The 17,242-nt window shown below is 44.2% G+C and overlaps 1 protein-coding gene across 2 annotated transcripts in view; it reads right to left on the bottom strand.

Moving 5' to 3' along the window:
- Positions 1-17,242, bottom strand: part of LOC147889316 (Clathrin adaptor complexes medium subunit family protein) — a 43,222-nt gene that overhangs the window by 20,659 nt on the left and 5,321 nt on the right. Inside the window, exons 3-6 of one of the 2 annotated variants that reach the window (XM_087391430.1) lie at positions 14,545-14,644; positions 5,647-5,757; positions 5,477-5,566; positions 4,851-5,098 (exon numbers count right to left, since the gene is read on the bottom strand). In XM_087391430.1, coding sequence (XP_087247556.1) covers positions 4,851-5,098; positions 5,477-5,566; positions 5,647-5,757; positions 14,545-14,644 — 549 coding nt within the window. The remainder of the gene's footprint in view (positions 1-4,850; positions 5,099-5,476; positions 5,567-5,646; positions 5,758-14,544; positions 14,645-17,242) is intronic. The other variant, XM_087391431.1, reaches the window with a different exon arrangement.

Genomic DNA, 17,242 nt, shown 5'->3' with positions numbered 1-17,242 from the left:
CCATACAGTCAACCCAAGGGTGGGTGACGAAAAGGTAGAGAAGAAAGGGCCAGTTCAGCTTGAAGGGAGGAGAATTTTGGTACTTACAAGACTGGTTCTCAATGGACTTCATAGCAACAAAGAGCTCAACAGCTCACAACAACGAGAGTGGAATTTCATTTACAACAGATGGTAGGCCTTTTTATCTGCATCAAGTGCAGACTCCTAGATTCATAGCCAAAGGGTTCCAAAATCCTTGAATATTTCAACTATGACTCTCTGAAGCATTGGTGGTTCATTTTTCAACCCAAACATCAACGCTCTACTTGCATAAGCACTCCATTCCGTTGTGAAGGTGGGATTTTCCCCGAGATTTGATTATATCCATTGTTATCCATCCATGAAAGCCACGTTTCATGTCCTATTGCTTTGTTAAGAACGTTATCACTAAAAGGGAGTGCAAATGGGTCGATTAATTTCTTAAGTCAATGGGCACATGAAGGAAAGAAATACTACGCTTATTGCTAAATGAAATCGAATAGCCTGGACCATTTAGAGGTAGGGATATTGTTGAGTACGTGGGACCAAAAGAGAAGTTGGGTTGTATGATTACAGTTGACCTTCGAGACCAGAGGAGAAAGTTTTGGTCTAAACACTCCAACCACTATGAGCTACACCCTTTGCATATGTTTGGGATTGAAGCATCATTCCTACCATTGGCAGATCATTGTGATAGCACTAGGATGTCCGTAGTAGTCATCACTCATCAAGTGGTCAAGTGGTCCGGATATATTCCTTGAATAATGCCTTGAAAAACATAACATCCTACTTTTCAATACCTACTCAACAATTCTGCATTCTTCTTGGGAACAATGCCAATAGAAAAGAGCCAACCACTTTTGTTTACTGGATCATGAGACCTCTCTCAAAAGTTTATTAATTTCTTGCTTTACTAGCTTTGCATAACTCCAATCCATCATGTGCAATCCTTGCCATATAGGCTTTGCATTCAGTGTGAACACAATTTTATGCTGGCATAGTGATGGAAAAATGTTATTCAAATCAATATATTGGAGTCATGCTAAGCTAAGTATCCAACTTCTTGAATAGCACTTGCCAGAAATGCCTAGTAAACTAAGCATACCTGTCACACCTTCAGCAGGCAACCCATAAAGACTAAACTTCTCAAATAAACAAATCAGCATGAATCCAGCCACCTTGGGGAGCCGGTCAATCGTTAGCCATATCGCATCTTCCCACAAGAAGTCCATAATAATCCAACCAAAAAGTCTATGGAAATGTTCTGCCATTTCTTTCTTGGTGTTTCCAAGGATGCAACAGGCCACCACATCTTAAGCGCTCAGCTTTTTTAAAGTGGCACTCTTCACAATGTCAAATATAAAGTTTTACATCAGCTTTCATCGTAGGCCAAAAGAAAGTTCTTTTGACCAGCTCCAAATTCCTTTGTACCCTTGGATGGCCTGCATTGGAGTGTTGTGATATTCAAACAGGTGTCTCATATCCCTCACTCCGACTACATAGAACCTTTCCTTTTGCAAAAGAAAGCCATTCCAAATAAATGACTCACTAGTTTTGATTCCTAAAGGAGTTGTCCCAGCTTCCATCTACAAAGGAAGAATTCATCTTCAAGAGAAAGGCCCTTTAGACAGTCTCTCAGTAAAGCAAAGCTGACTTGCATAACCAATCCTACTAAGGCTTGTGCCACTATATTGGTGGATCCTTTGCGATAACGAATCTCAAAGTCAAAACACCATCAAGCTTTCCTCCCCCTAGATCAAAAGTATTGCAAAAATACTTTAGAGACAAATTAAGATAACTTTGGAGATGAATTATCCACGTAGATCGCAAAAGTAGAGCCATATCCATAATGTCTCCAATTGTTGGAAGCAAGCATCAAGCTTCTGAGTCCATTCCATGGGCCAATACTTATTGTACTTCCCTTTCTCTACCCATTTAGAAAAATCTAACAAGGGTAATGCCAACTTAGAATAGTTTCAACTTCCAAATAAAAGTTTATAAAAGAGTACCGCCATATCCAGTTCATTTTCAAGTACCCACAATTGCTTTCTTTAGTAAAAAGTATTTTCTTTCGCAAAATAGTCAATACCATTCACAAATGGCGTCCATGCTCAACAAGATTCTTACACACCAAGATGTCATCTAAAAATATAAAAAGAGCCTTTTCCACATATGGACAAAAGATGTCATTCATCATCTCTGGTTGGTGCATTTGTGACTCCAAAGGGTAACACTTAGAACTCATAATATCCCAACCGTGTGCAAAGGCAGTGTTTTACACATTACTTTTAAATATTCTTATTTGATGATAGCACGTTCTCAAATCAATTTTCAAAAAAAACTTAGCTCCACGGAGCCAATCAATGAGATCATCCATCTTGGACAAGTCACAAATTATGCTTACTCTTGATCATTAACTTCTTAAGACCCTTGTAGTCAACGCACATTCGCATTGTTTTGTCGTTCTTTTTTACAAGGATCACAAAGGCACCCTAAGGCGACTTACTGGCTCAAATGTGACCCATATGGAGGTATTCTTCAAGTTGTTCATACAGCTTCATTCTTTTCCATTCGGCTTAACTTGTAGGGCTGCCTGAACACGGGCTGAGCTCCAAGAACCAGCTCAACCTTATGGCGTCCATCTTGGAGAAAGCAGTTCTGTTGGAAATACATCTATTGAGAATTCAAACGTTATATCTCACAGGAGTCGAGCCTTGGGAGAATCATCAATTCTTGATTCAGCTAAGTTCTTATTACATCCATTCTATAGGAACAAAGTTCATCTGGCTGATTTTCTCAATAATAATACTAAGCAGAGGGCTCACCAGCGCCTGTCTACTCCCCAAGACCATACATCGATTTGGGAAGCTGAATACACAACTGAGACACTATGATGTGCAGGTAAGCAAGCAATCTAATTATTGTCCATGCTGCATATAGTGTATATAGGGACAACATTCTCTTTCTCAGATGTATCGAGCGTGAGGAACGCTTCATGGGTGTGTTTTGGCGAACAATCCATTACACAATTGATTTCAGCTTCAAAACATGCGTATTAGTGTCGTTTGTTTCATTGCACAACATATCATAAGCTTCCAACACAAACCAAGAATTTGATTATTACTTGCATCAAAATCCAAATGAGATGCCATTGTGACCATTGGTCCACGAAGATCACCATGTAGAGCACAAGCTTTTTATTAAACTCGCATTGCATTACATGGTTCTTATAATCAACATTTACATAAGGGCTATTATGATAGAACCATTCCTTACTCGCATCGCGTTAAATGGTTCTTATAATCAACATTTACATAAGGGCTATTATGATAGAGAAATTCCTTCCCCAACAAAATATCAACCCCATCTAAGCCCATAACATGGAACAAGAGAGCCTCCTCATAGTCTTCAATCTGAACATGTAGACTAGGCACCATCTCTTCCCAGGACTCAGATTGTCCATGCACCATATACACAACGTAGTAATGACTACTTTGAACCACGAGGATGTTCAGCTTCTCCACAAGAGAAGGAGCAATGAAGTTGTCAGTGTTCCCAATATCAAATAACACATGAACAGGATGACCCATGACATGAGGAGCTGTACAGATCAGAGGGGACACGGTACAAAATGCCTTATTGCATCTGAAACATAAGCCCTTTGCACAGGCTTCAACTACTGCATTTATCTTGAGTTTCATTTCTTGACAACGAAAGCTTGTTTCTTTGTATTCCGGTGTTCAGAGTTAGGCTTGGGACTCTACACGTTTGTTTCTCCTTATGGTTCAGCCAATAACTTTGCAGAGAAGATAGTGCACCAGTACCTCTGCATCGCAGCCAAGGTCATATCATATATCTTTGCAAAGTGAATAGTCTAATAAAGAGTTACAATATTCCCAAAATAAGATCTGTAACATCAACTGACTCATATTTCTGGGCTTGGAAACCAAACCTCCAAATCCTTGCCCAAAGGGCATCATCCCCTTATTCAAATTAAGAAGTTCCTTGAAATTATCAAACTTATCAGACTGAATCCAGAATTCCTTGGTAACTACCTTACGGAGTTCTTGCCAAAGTAGTGGGAGATGTTGGCTTCACTTTCAAATCTTGCTACCGAGAGAATCCTTTCCCGGTCGAGATAATTGGTGAGCGTGAAACAAGATTCCCACCGATCAACCAAGCATCCTTCAATCCTCAAAATAAACCTCAAGGTTGAAAGAAGGATGACTCTTAAGGATTGTCTAGGCAGCAAACCGATTACCCTGCTGTTGTTGCCTGCAACTGAGTAACTTGTGCTTGAGTTTGCTGCATCTGTTGATACATAGTGTTTAATGCAAAGGCCTCAATCTGTATCATCTGTACAGGCTGTAATGGGGCATCACTTTGTTGTCGAGATGCGCAGTTTTGCTCAAATATTGTTTTAAATCCCTGATTGGATTATCCCCAAGCAATCCGTTATTAGCTCAGTCCCTCTTAAAGTAAGCAAGCTGACATGCAGGAGACAATGACATTATGACTGCTTTTGTACTTCAGCTGACAATGAGTTTGCACAAGAGATAAAATGGCAGGGCACAGTAAGACAAAAGAAGACCAAAGAGAGCATTACTTATAGCTGCCAAACCAATCTATTAACTTTGAAACTTCATTAATGTAGTCTCATCTTTCACACTTCGTATAACAACTTCCCAGTCTATTCATCATCTTACTTAGAAGTTACTCGGACCAGTGACAATGTTGAATATTTTCATGATATGTTTGCTAAGTCTCCTGAGAGACCATATTGCTAAATCCTAGAAACAAAGAAATATATTAAGGAAGCCTTAACTGCAGACCTGTTCACAATGACATCCATCTCTTCCACCAAATCGAAGTAAATCTCATTGTTTGAATGCTTCACGTCACTCGCTCGCCAAGGTACATTTGATGCTGTAGCAATAGGCAATATGCTGCTCATATTGGAAGATCCTCCTGTGACTACACTCAACATTCTGCTTACAATATTCGGGGGAGCAATCATATCTTTTAGAACATTGACCTCTGTTGTAAGCGGAAACCCATTGTCCATCATTTCATCGAGGAGCTGCCAGTGCATATCAAAACTCTCAAGAGAAGAAAACGAAGAGGTTTTAAAGAAGATAACATCAATTTACTGTAATGCAACTCATAAAGTCCCATAAAACGATCATTTAAAAATTCCTTCAAAAAAGAATTTGTGGCATGTGTTGACCCAGCAAGGACTTCCCCAAGAAAAAAAACCTGACACACTCTAATAGTCAAGCAAACATGTATGATATTGCCTGAAGGAAGAAAGCTAGGCATGCATACATCCAAGGATAACACATAGGCAGTCAAACCACTTAGCTGCGAGTCACAAACAATTAGTTTGTCTTTGGAATATATGCATAAAGGTTGTCATGTTGTACACCAAAAGTTGCATGGAGGCATGCGAAAGACGTACCTCATAGACAACAACAAAGTTGTCCTTGATAAGGTCTTCTGTGAGGCCTCCAATGTATTCTGAAAGAACATCTGCAACTCTGCAGAGAAACTTCAGCATATTCTCAGCTTATTAGTCAGCAAGACAGTATGTCCCAGGCTTAATACAATATCGTTGTAGAACAAAAATACCTCAATGCCCAAAAGTGGTGGCATTTCTATCTTCGTGCACGCCAAAAAGGTGATACCCTCGCGCACAATATGTAGCAAATAATATGTCGGTGATGCAATTACTGATGGAACCTGCAAGTCAACAATGGCACTGTCAGCATTGAAGCCAGATGTCTCTGCCGATCTATCTTACACAGCAAAGACACAAAGATCACATTCAAGAAACATTCCATAAGATGTATAATGAGCAACATAGCCTGCATTAAAATATAAGCCACCACAAAAAATGCAAACTCAAGTGACCCACAGATCTATTTGAATGTCTTTCAGACAAGATAGCTTTTCTAAATTATCCCACACATAAGTATAATAAGATCCATGTGACATAGAGCTAGCACTATGAAGTTTTTAAATGGAAAACTACTACTATTTCATATGTCATACGTTAATCCAGGCACCATGGTCTCAGGGTTTGTTTCAACCTGTCCTCGATTTGGCTAGGTCCGCAACCAAATAGCATACTTGAGAAGTTATATACCAAGCATAAAACCAGATAACTTGGACCGTAAGACTCAATGTGTGTTTCTGTGTTGTCCCATCTAAGTCGCAGCCTCCATCTGACCCCGAGTCGTTAGGTCCTATCGAAGAATCCCCCTCTATGTCAGCAACACCAACCAAGCACCCAGATGGCTCCAGGCACTCATCATTGCCCATCACCACTCCTCTTCTGACCATCTCTCAATGTCAGACATCCTGACAATAACACCGGGGTCCATATAATTAATCTAGCAAAAGTTCCTCTTTGACCACCAACTAAGTTTGACTCCTCTGACTCTGAGCTGGCCCCCTTCTTCTTCTAGAAGTCCTTCGCAAAATGCCCTGGCTCATCAAAATAGAAGCATTCCTCTTCTTTCTTCCTCTTCTTCTTATTCTCTCATCTAAAGAGTCCGCTCCATTGTCAGATTTCTTGGGCTTGCCGTTACAGAGCTTAACCCTACCCTTGCCTTTGCTCATGTCCTAAGCTACTAGGGCTTTATCATCCATTCCATCATACTTCTTTTCTCGAGCATCTAGTTGCAGGCAGCAATGGAACTAGCTCCTCGAGCGTCACTGGCGCCGCCCTTTGTCCTGCAATCATTGTAGTAACAAAAACTAACTATAGCTCCGAGGGAGCATGCCCAACAATAGCCTTGCCATCCTAGTCGAGCTTGTCCTTTGACCAATAGATACCAGTTGATCCCGCACCACCTTTATCTTGGTGATGTGATCCTGAACTGATTCCCCTTAATCCGTGCTCATGCCATACAGCTCTGTCTCGAGGTCCAAGATCCTCGCCTCATTCTTGAGCTCATACATATCCCTCAACACGGTCCATACCTTGAAGGACACGTTCACCGTCTGTATGTGAGGAAGCACTGCATCCGCCGCAGTACCCACAATGATAGCCAATGCCTCCGCATCACAGATCTGCCATGCTCTCACTAACATAGGGTCCACTGGTGTCATCACCCTTGCCTTAGTTGATGTGGCTGCAGTAGTCACGATGGCTTGAGGCATTAGCTCACTCCCCATCACAATCTCCCTCAGCACTAAGTGGCTCCGAACCTTCATCTTCCACAATGGGTAATTGGTCCCATCGAGCTTGCCTATGTCTCCAAAGTTAGGGATTTGATATCTGTTGGCCATGACAATGAACTGAAAGGGGTAAAGTTAGAGTGTTTAACTTGCCTAAACTTGAGCCTCTCGCCTAGATACAATCCTTCAAACGTCGAAGTCGATCCCCTGAGCAAAATCAAGGTTGTCCTTGAGCAAGGTCCTTGCCTTCAAGCTCCACTTCCCATGAACTTTCGTCAAGGCTTTGATAACATGTTAGAAAATGAAATCCCTACAGAGTATATCCCGCTAGCACAAAACTGATAGAGCGTCCCCAAGAATTACACATGGAAGTGTTGGACTATGGAAAAACCTCTTTACTTGTGTGTACTTCACAACCATGAGTGAGTGTGCAAGCCAGCAAATAGACAGAGATCCAAGAGAGATACAGCACCAACAAAAGTATATTTCCGTCCACAAATGAATACAAGAAACAAGAGGGCTTGAATCCCACGAAACCGTGGTCCTCAGTCCTTACCAAAAGCTGTACCACTATCTCTTCTAGATCCCTAAGCCAGTGTGCTCCTCCCGAGCTTATGTAGACTCTCCGTCCAGTGATCCCTCCACCTTACTACCCGAGTAGTCAGTCTAGGTGGGCAGCCCATGCTGAGCTAAGCTCTACATCTCCTCAACCCAATTCACCTCCTGTCATAGGCCCAATTGGTGCTACTCTGCTGCTTCTTGCTGCCTTCTGAAGTGCAGCTCCAGACGCAGGAGCCTGAGATCGCGGCAGTTTGGGGGCCCTAGATCAGCTATGTACTCAGCTCCGTACAGTCCGTACCCTCTGCTGATGTCATCTGCCATCTCATCCATGTCCTGCCCTCTATGCGGAATCTTCTCAACCATCTCGCCTCTGATCCATGCTGATCTGGTCCTCTAGAGAGCCTCTGACATGTCAGGTACGTCCTTCAACGTGCTGCTCACATGGCAGCCTGTTTGCTGCCCCTGTAGCAGCCTCGAATCCCTTTCTTTTCTATTATGGTCCACCACCCCGATGCACTCCTCATTTGGGGGCTCACAGATGGGGAGGTGACCTCTAATTTCCCAACATTGGCACCACGGGAGCTCTATCATGCTCAGCTTCTACAGGGACCATTTCCTGTAGATTTCAGCAGAGGACTACATCGATCTACAGGATATACAGAGATCCAACTCCTTGAGGATACAATTATGCATTTCATCAAACCGCCTCCATATTGAGAGCGGCCAAGCGGAGGGTATACCTATAGAGGGTTACATCTGCACTCTATGCGATGAACAGGAGATCAAGTCAGAGGAACACTTCGCTCTAAGGTGCCCCGTGTACTACGAGATCAGAGGCTGTTACCACTTTCTCTTCAGGGATGGGTTTGGACCCCTATCCTACCCAGATCCAAATCAAAGATGCTTGGCAGCCTTCATCCATGAGGCCGTCCGACACAAGGAGTCTTTGCTCCAGAGACGTAGGCGTGATCAGAGTACCCAATCAAACTCCTCTCAGAGCATGATCACTTAGTTCTTCCAGCTAGATAGTACAAATCATACAAATCAGTAAGACTTATGGATACAACGGACGCGAGGATCCGAGCCAGAGATACAACAGACTTGCTAGCAGATTGAGGTGCAGATTACCTTGGGGGACCTTCCCTCTATGCTCACTAGACTAGAGGCACGACCCATAGGCGTGACAACGGCGGTTGTTTGCCGCCCCAGGGGCGCAGCTAGGAGAGCACAGCAAGCCATGCATGCCAACAGGCCCCAACGCTCTATCACAGGTTTTATGCCACCACTACAGCCTCACACAACAATGCCCTTTCTCGGAATTCAGGCCTTGTCTCGGAGACCTTCCTCTCTATGTGTTGATGCCATTATAGTGATGTTTATGCTTACGATCATGATTATAGGTTTTTCTTTTTTGTGGGGTTTGATGCCCGCATAGCGGCTCCACCCCTCAGATCATTGTATCAGGTTTCTTTTAGTCTCATAGACCTTTTGGTCTTCCGATGGCTTTTATTAAACTCTCTCTCTCTCTCTCTCTCTCTCTCTCTCTCTCTCTCTCACGCACGCGCGCTCGCTCGCTCGCTCAAATAGTGACATTTATCCAAAGAGTTTGGGACTTACCTCACTGGAGACTTCTGAGGCTGGCCATGGAGTCATCAAGGCGACTAGCAGAGAGTGGAGCAGACACGTGGTATGCAAGTATTTCCGCATGGCTAGCCAGACACGGTATCCAAATGGATAGACTTTCCCCAATTCAGTACAGCATGGATGTGCCTCCTAAGTTGATCCCACGAGACAAGATCAACCCTATCATACATTTAGATCTCCTTCAACTCCATACATCTCGGACTTGGGGGGGGGGGGGGGGACCAGGAGCTCCCCACCAAGATCCAGTTCTACCGCAACCACTGCCTGAGAGTATCGGAGGAGGGATTCATCATTAGACCCCAGTATCTTGAGAACAGAGGAGTCTCACATACACTAAGGATTGCCATTGGGCAGATGCGGGTTTCGTCCCATCAGCTGAGGATTGAGGCAGGGAGAGCCGTAGGTATACCCAAAGAGCAACGAATCTGCACGCTATGCACACTGGTGGCGGTTGAGACAGAGAAGCACTTTCTTTGTGCTTGCCAGTCTACTGTGAGATCCGAGGAGGGGAGTAGCTTCGGTCCACTCTCACGATGACTGATCCATTTCCATGACCAAGTCTGCATTTGGCTCTATCTGATGGAGATGCGCCGGCACAAAGAGACACTACTACGACAGACCAGAGAGCAACAGGAGGCCACAGGAGATAGAGGCTGACCGGGCACAGCGATGCGTCACAGAGACTTTTACACATTTGAGTCAGCTCCTGGACATAGCAGAGTAGAGGAGTTAGCTGATATGAGGGAAGCCCGGATCAGCAAAGAGAGCCGACATGGTATCACTGAGAGAGGGACGCAGAGGCCACGCGCAAGACAGAGAGCACCCAGAGCACACTCTATTGAGGTCCGACCTATCACATCTTTCCTCAGCTCCTAGTACCTCGAGGACAAAGGAGTCTCACATGCTTTGAGGATTGCCTTTGGACAAATGCGGGTCTCGTCCCATCAACTAAGGATTGAGACAGGGAGGGTTGTGGGTATACCCAACAAAGAGCAATAGATCTGAAGATTATGCACACCGGATGAGGTTGAGACAGAGCAGTATTTTCTATGTAACTACCTAGCCTACTACGAGATCCGGGGACGATACCACTCCCTCTTTTAGGAAGGCCGTGGCTTTGGTCCACTTTCACGTTGATCGCGAGACAACTCGACAAACACAGATCCGAGATATCCTCGCAGCTCACCAAAGAGCCACCACAGTGCCAAGCTTCGATTTTTGAGCCTCAGCTCTCAGTCTATATTTGAGTTTTGAGTTTTGTTTGAGCTCTTAAGCTGTTTAGTTTTAGCTTATCATAGTACTCAGCAAGGGCCCTAGCGCGCCCTTTGCTTCAGCCCTTCAAGGCTTGTATGAGCTTTTTTTCGCTTGGTGTACTTTGTCCCATAGGCTTGCGAGGCCTCTCTCTCTCTCTCTCTCTCTCTCTCTCTCTCTCTCCCTCCCCGCAATCAAATAGTTTCGTGTATCATTGCAGTGACTCAGTATTGAGAGTAGACGGGCTGAGGGCATACCTCGAGAGAGCCACATATGCACCCTATGTGATTGCCATGAGATTGAGTCTATGGAGCATTTTGCTTTCAGGTGCCCGGTGTACGATGAGATTCGACGTCGTTATCACTGTCTATTCAAAGATGGTTTCGGACCCCTTTCCAACTTCCTCTCTTACCTAGATCAAAGATGCCTTGCTACCTTCATCCATGAGATCATCAGACACAGAGAGCACTTGCTCAAGATGTAGAGGCGTGGTTAGGGCGCACAACCAAACTCTACCCATAGCATATATGATCACGGACTTCTTTTAGCCAGATCTTACGAACCAATAGATCATGGGTAGTCCGCAAGACCGAGCTTTGGAGACAGTGGCACGACAGACTCTACAACGGGTTGACATACGTATCATGCTTGGGAATCTTCCCTCCATGTCCACTAGATCGGGACACGATCGACGGGGGTTGCAGTGGCTCTCGTCAGACGTAGGGCAAAAAGAAAGGCACCTCCTCTATCCTATCTGAGTGACCCTGCCGCACTGGACCTTACTCACGAACTCATCCACATTGTCTCCCTCTTGCATCTTAAGATTCTCCAACGCCTTCTAAGAAAGGCGACATGCAACCCATTTCGCACCTAATATAGTACATCCCAAGCCTCCTCAGCAATCCTGCAAGAACATATGTGAGGTATGACGGCCGATCTCACGGACAATGCTATCAAAGCATGTGCATTGGCATCACGTTGATCCCATCTCTCCTGATCTAGTGTAGGTGGTTCAACAGGTGCAACTGCATGTGGCGATGACCTGGATCCTCCTATAGCAATAGAAGATCCTGACCCGATCCTGACCCAAAAGCAAGCTCCACCTCCAGAGGTAGTGGTGGTGGTAGTGGCAGTGAAAGGAGAAGCTGGCCTAAGGCACCATTCACTACACCCCACACTCCTTTAGCAGCAAGCACATGTGCAAAATGACCATGTTGGTGTTGGAGGTAATGGCCTTCACCCTCACGCATGTGTGGAAAAAATACAAAAAAAGGAAGGGGAGGGGGGGGGGGGGGGGGGAGCCCCGCGTTGTTGACACGTGTACAAGAGGAGCATGCCATCCCATAAGCACTTCTGGCCCTTGGAGGACCTTTAATATAATGAGCTCTTGAGCCCTCCACAGTTAATCCCCTCTCGGGACCTTTTTGGGGGGCTGTGGAGCTCTCACACGTGGCTATGGGGCGGGCTTGGGGACCCCGCACTCGGCGTGTATCCAGGTGACACGCGTCAGCTTCTGCGTGCACCAACATTCGGTATCAGAGCCAGTTCGGGCGATGGTGGCTGCGTAAGTGACGCGTGGCATCATGCCATTTCTCTGGATCTGTGGACTGTATGCACTTGTGTAGAGGTGTCGTGACCTACACGAGTGGGTGTTAAGTGTGACTCATCGTGGAGTGCCGTGATTTGCGATGATCTTGAGTGCGGTTATTGACTGCGTGGTCTTTGAGGCACTTTGGGCAACTTGGATCTGTTGACCCCATGCGGTTTGTCCACGTGGTTCTGTTGTAGTGCTGGTCTTGATTTGGTCAGTGCTTGGATTTAATGCTTCAGGGTTCGTCCATGGGGGGGTGTTGGAGGTAATGGCCTTCACCCTCACGCATGTGTGAAAAAAATACCAAAAAAGAAAGGGCATTGTTGACACGTGTACAAGAGGAGCATGCCATCCCATAAGCACTTGTGGCCCTTAGAGGACCTTGAATATAATGAGCTCTTGAGCCCTCCACAGTTAATCCCCTCCCGGGACCTTTTTGGGGGGCTGTGGAGCTCTCACACGTGGCTATGGGGCGGGCTTGGGGACCCCGCACCCAGCATGTATCCAGGTGACACGCGTCAGCTTCTGCGTGCACCAACAGTTGGTGCCATCCCACTTATCCTCGGCAAAGAGCATCCCAAGACATCATTTCCTGCCATTCCGCTGAAGAAAAATGTAAGAAAGTCCCAAAACTGCACTAGTACCAAGTACAAATGTCTGATTTTAACCACACAATGTCAACTGCCTGCACCTGAAAAACAATCCCAAGCCACGAAGACCTACCACAAAGACGAAATGGAGCAAAGGCCCCAAAAAGTAGTGGGCATAATGTGCCAAATTAGGGCAGAAATGAGAGCAAAATCTTACCCGGAAATGCTCAAAAAACGTGCAGAAAATTCAGTCAAATGCCTCCAAAAAATAACTGACGAGGGTAGTGGAGAATCCAGAAAATGATGACCAATCCCCCAAGGCAAGTCAAGATCTTCTGTAGTCATGCACAACCGAGGCATCTTGAACTGAGTAAGTCGACCAGCAAGAGAACAGTGGGGAGAAGTGTCCAGCAACTAAAAGGGAGTCAACCAGTAGAGAAAAGGCGACCACCAAATATGATCCACAAAATCAACCAACAATCGCACAACCACCTCCAAAAAAGGGGCAACCAACTGATGTGAGGGGTAGACCAAGTCTGAGGCTGAAAAAGCATGCATCTCTCTCTCTTTCTCTCTCTCTCTCTCTATCTATCTATCTATATATATATCCAGGAGCATGCCCAACTCATCCTCTAAAAACACACATATTGCAGTTTCAATCTCATGATAATCACTCGTAAGGTTGAAACCAATAGACTCCATCATGCATAGCAGGGATTAGCTACTATGACATCCCCACTGACATCATCAACGCCCAACAATGGGTGTAGACCATAGTATAAACATATGCTCTCACACATACAAATCCACACACCCACACATGCTTTAGCATCCATTTATACAAAGGTCTATGGACTAAGTTTCATGTTGGAGATGAAGGGCAACTCAGCCATGACAAACACATTCCTTTAGTATCTAGGGGCAAGCATTCATAATAGCTGCACAACCGAACTACCAACCCGAGCAGCTCTGCCATGTTAAAAAAATTATTGCATGGACAAATTTTTCAAATATGACCTATGGCAAAGAAGCACCTTATTGTATACTAGAAAAACAAGGGAAAACAAAGTGGGGATCCCACTAAGGCCCTGCCTTTTGGGTTTCATTATAAGTCTAAGTGTAAAGTAGCTTGATAAAGATTTCCAATAACTTTTCAAAGGGAAACGATAGGTGTAAATTGGAAGGAAAGGAAAAGAGAAAAAGCAAGTGAAGATGAATGAACATGGGGAAAGATAGATGACAGAAAGAGAGGAGAGAAAAGAGGTGAAAGATGGGTGTGTGTGGTGTGGATGGACCATTAAATAAAAGTGGGGACGTGCCTATTTTAGTTAGAGTAATATAAAGGTGGTGTCATACACAAGACAAAGAGAGCCTCCATCTTTAGAGAGAAATACCTAACAAAAGCATTTAGGATGTCCACAAGAGGACAAACAAAAGACAAGAACATTTAGGACGTCCACAAGAAAACAAAAACCTTAAACCCTAAACACATTAGAAGCCCTTAAACTACTACTAACCCACTAACCCACACTTAAACCTAATACTAACCACAATTTGCATGGTCAAATTGACCAAATGAACTAACTTCAAAACTATGAACCTAATTAGCAACTCACTAACCAAGACATCCTTAGGACCCTTGCAGGCCCAAAAAGCATTGACCATTAACTTCATGAATAGAGCCATAGGTCCATGAAGTCACCAAACCTGACGGCATCCTGTAGAGGCATTAGTCTGCGACCAAAACCAGCTGCACACTGATCGATCCACTGGCTGTCCCATCCACTGCTTCTCAAGCATCACTTCCCTGCTACCAAAAACCTTCTGTTATCTGTTCTCTCTCTCTCTCTCTCTCTCTCTCTCTCTCTCTCTCTCTCTCTCTCTATATATATATAACATACGTGAGCGCATACACGTATTTCTCAATTCCTGCAAAAAAGCATTGGTCCTTCTTTTCATTCATGTCAAGCTAAATCTTCCTAAGGATATTGAAAACCTATCCCCATCCTTAGATATGGATTGCAGGAGATGTGTATGCAGCATTAGGGGACGCCTCTGTGCTCTGCTTGAGATATGGTTGGCTTTTCTCTCGTGTTCTTCAGTCTTCAAGTGGTGAGCATTCAAAATTGCCCGGTTCTTCACCATTACCTACAGTTTGTTTTGGGGCAGGATTGCAAGTGAACTCATAGTGTAAAACAGGCATTGATACTATCCATGCAACTGTTCGTGTATCTCTATTGTCAAGACTTCCATCCAGAACATCTGCTGGTACAGAAACAAAAATGGAGGCAAGTGGATGTCAGACATTATCTCAAGGTGTTTGTGTCTATACAGGGAGCACAAAACAACAGGACTTGTCAGCTCAAATGTCAATTACGGAACTAGTCAGAAGTCAAAATTCAGGAGGTGGAGGCGGTGCCTGGATACATCCAAGAAAAAGATCTAAGATTCATGATGATCAAGCAGATACAGATCCAAAGAAACTAGAGATTTTTGGGCTCATCACTGGTTTTCCATAGAGTGTTCGAATGGACTTGTTCAAGTAGATGCAATAAATGCTACAAGTGTACTTGTTGAAAGCTCAAGGAACTGATGGTGTGCTAATGCAGCTTGGCACATGAAAGACCATTAGAAGCCACACAGCAAGTGGGCATTTCAGAGCTGAGCTAATTACCCACAAGGTAATCCAAGTAGGGCATCATGATGTGCAAAAGTTTGGGGTAAAGCGAATATAAAAGGAACATGCCCTTCTACTCATGCAGCATATTGTTACATGATATAAATCATGCCTTGCCATCTGATTTGATATGTAACATGGCCCTGTTTGGATTTAGCATCTGTTTGAAATGAGCTTTGAATCCACTATCCAGTCATGTACATACTTTGATCGAGGTATTCTTGATAGAAAAAAATGTGGCATTCAGCATGCAAAAGCGAATACAAAAGGAACATGCCCTTCTACTCATGCAGCATATTGTTACATGATATAAATCATGCCTTGCCATCTGATTTGATATGTAACATGGCCCTGTTTGGATTTAGCATCTATTTGAAATGAGCTTTGAATCCACTATCCAGTCATGTACATACTTTGATCGAGGTATTCTTGATAGAAAAAAATGTGGCATTCAGCATGGTTCATACCTCAATTCAACAAAAGCTGCCATGACAAGTCACTAACTATAAGGATGCCTGTACTGACTCATGGGAAACTAAGCTCAAGAATCGGATCCAAGGATTAGTACCTTTTGATAGAAATCAAAACTCGATGCAAAAATCTCACAATTAAGTAATGAGATCAAAGAAATGTCAAAACTCTTCTTGTGTGGAATACTTCTTGCAATTAATTAATCAGATCAAAGAAATATGAGAAGAGGTGTCAACATCAAAACAAAGTCTTAAAAAGCGCAAATGAAACCAGCCTCAACAACGTAAAGGGTGGTAGGATCTACGTAAATATAGCATATACAGTAAATAGACAGGTAAATTTGCACCACACCACAAATCACAGGGGAGCTAGAGCGCTCCTACTTAGAAACAAAGACACAAATTAGCCCGGCGTCCCTTGCGGTATTTATTTAACATTCATTTGAAGCCAAAAGGCTGATTACAAAGGTCTCTGGGTAGCTGCTCCATAGGCAAACCAACGCCCTCAGACTTCCCATCCAGCCCACCCTATAATTCTTTGCTCAACTTCAATGGTGAACGGCATCCAATCACTAGACAATCCTGTATCCTCAGCAGACCAAAGCATGCAACAGAGACCCCAATAGCATCCACTGTCTGAACCACTCCTGCAATCACACAACCAAGTGTCCAACCAGCCAAACACGGCTGAACAACTGTAAGACAAAGCCCTCAACAACTGAACTCTACTCACACCAAAAGGATTTACCACTTGCTGTGGTGCAATCAAACAACCAAACACTTCCCATCGGGTTGCCTCCATCTATAGCCTCCTTGGCCACTGCCCAACAACATAAATCCACCCTTCTTCGCAAGGAACGAAACCCAAACACAATTACTATCCAGCAACCAACCTGGGAACAGCAAAAGCAGGCAAGGACAAGCCTTCTTCTACCTGGAATCCACAGAAGAAAGATCACCCTAGCTGGAAAACCCAAGATCCTACGGAGATAAGCTGATTCTGCTCTGGCACAGCCCCAAACACAGCTTAGAAGCGAACAACCCTGCCTGGAAAGTTGCCAAAGTCAGCTAGCACAGCCCAAAAGCCTCCAGAATCAAATCGCAATCTTCTTGGACAGCCTGGACAGCCCAGAAACCAAATCGCAATTGTCATGCACAGCCTGGACAGCCCAAAAATAGAATTGCAATTTTCCTTGCACAGAGTCGCAAATCAAAAGTCCCATAATTTCACGTCCTCGTGACAGACCTCCCTCTTGAA

This window comes from Dipteris shenzhenensis, chromosome 20 (assembly GCF_047967505.1).
Source record: "Dipteris shenzhenensis isolate YYH24624 ecotype China chromosome 20, Dip_SZ_1.0, whole genome shotgun sequence".
NCBI lineage: Eukaryota > Viridiplantae > Streptophyta > Polypodiopsida > Gleicheniales > Dipteridaceae > Dipteris > Dipteris shenzhenensis.
Note: the sequence above shows the minus strand (reverse complement) of the source record. Positions and strands in the feature narration are given on the sequence as shown.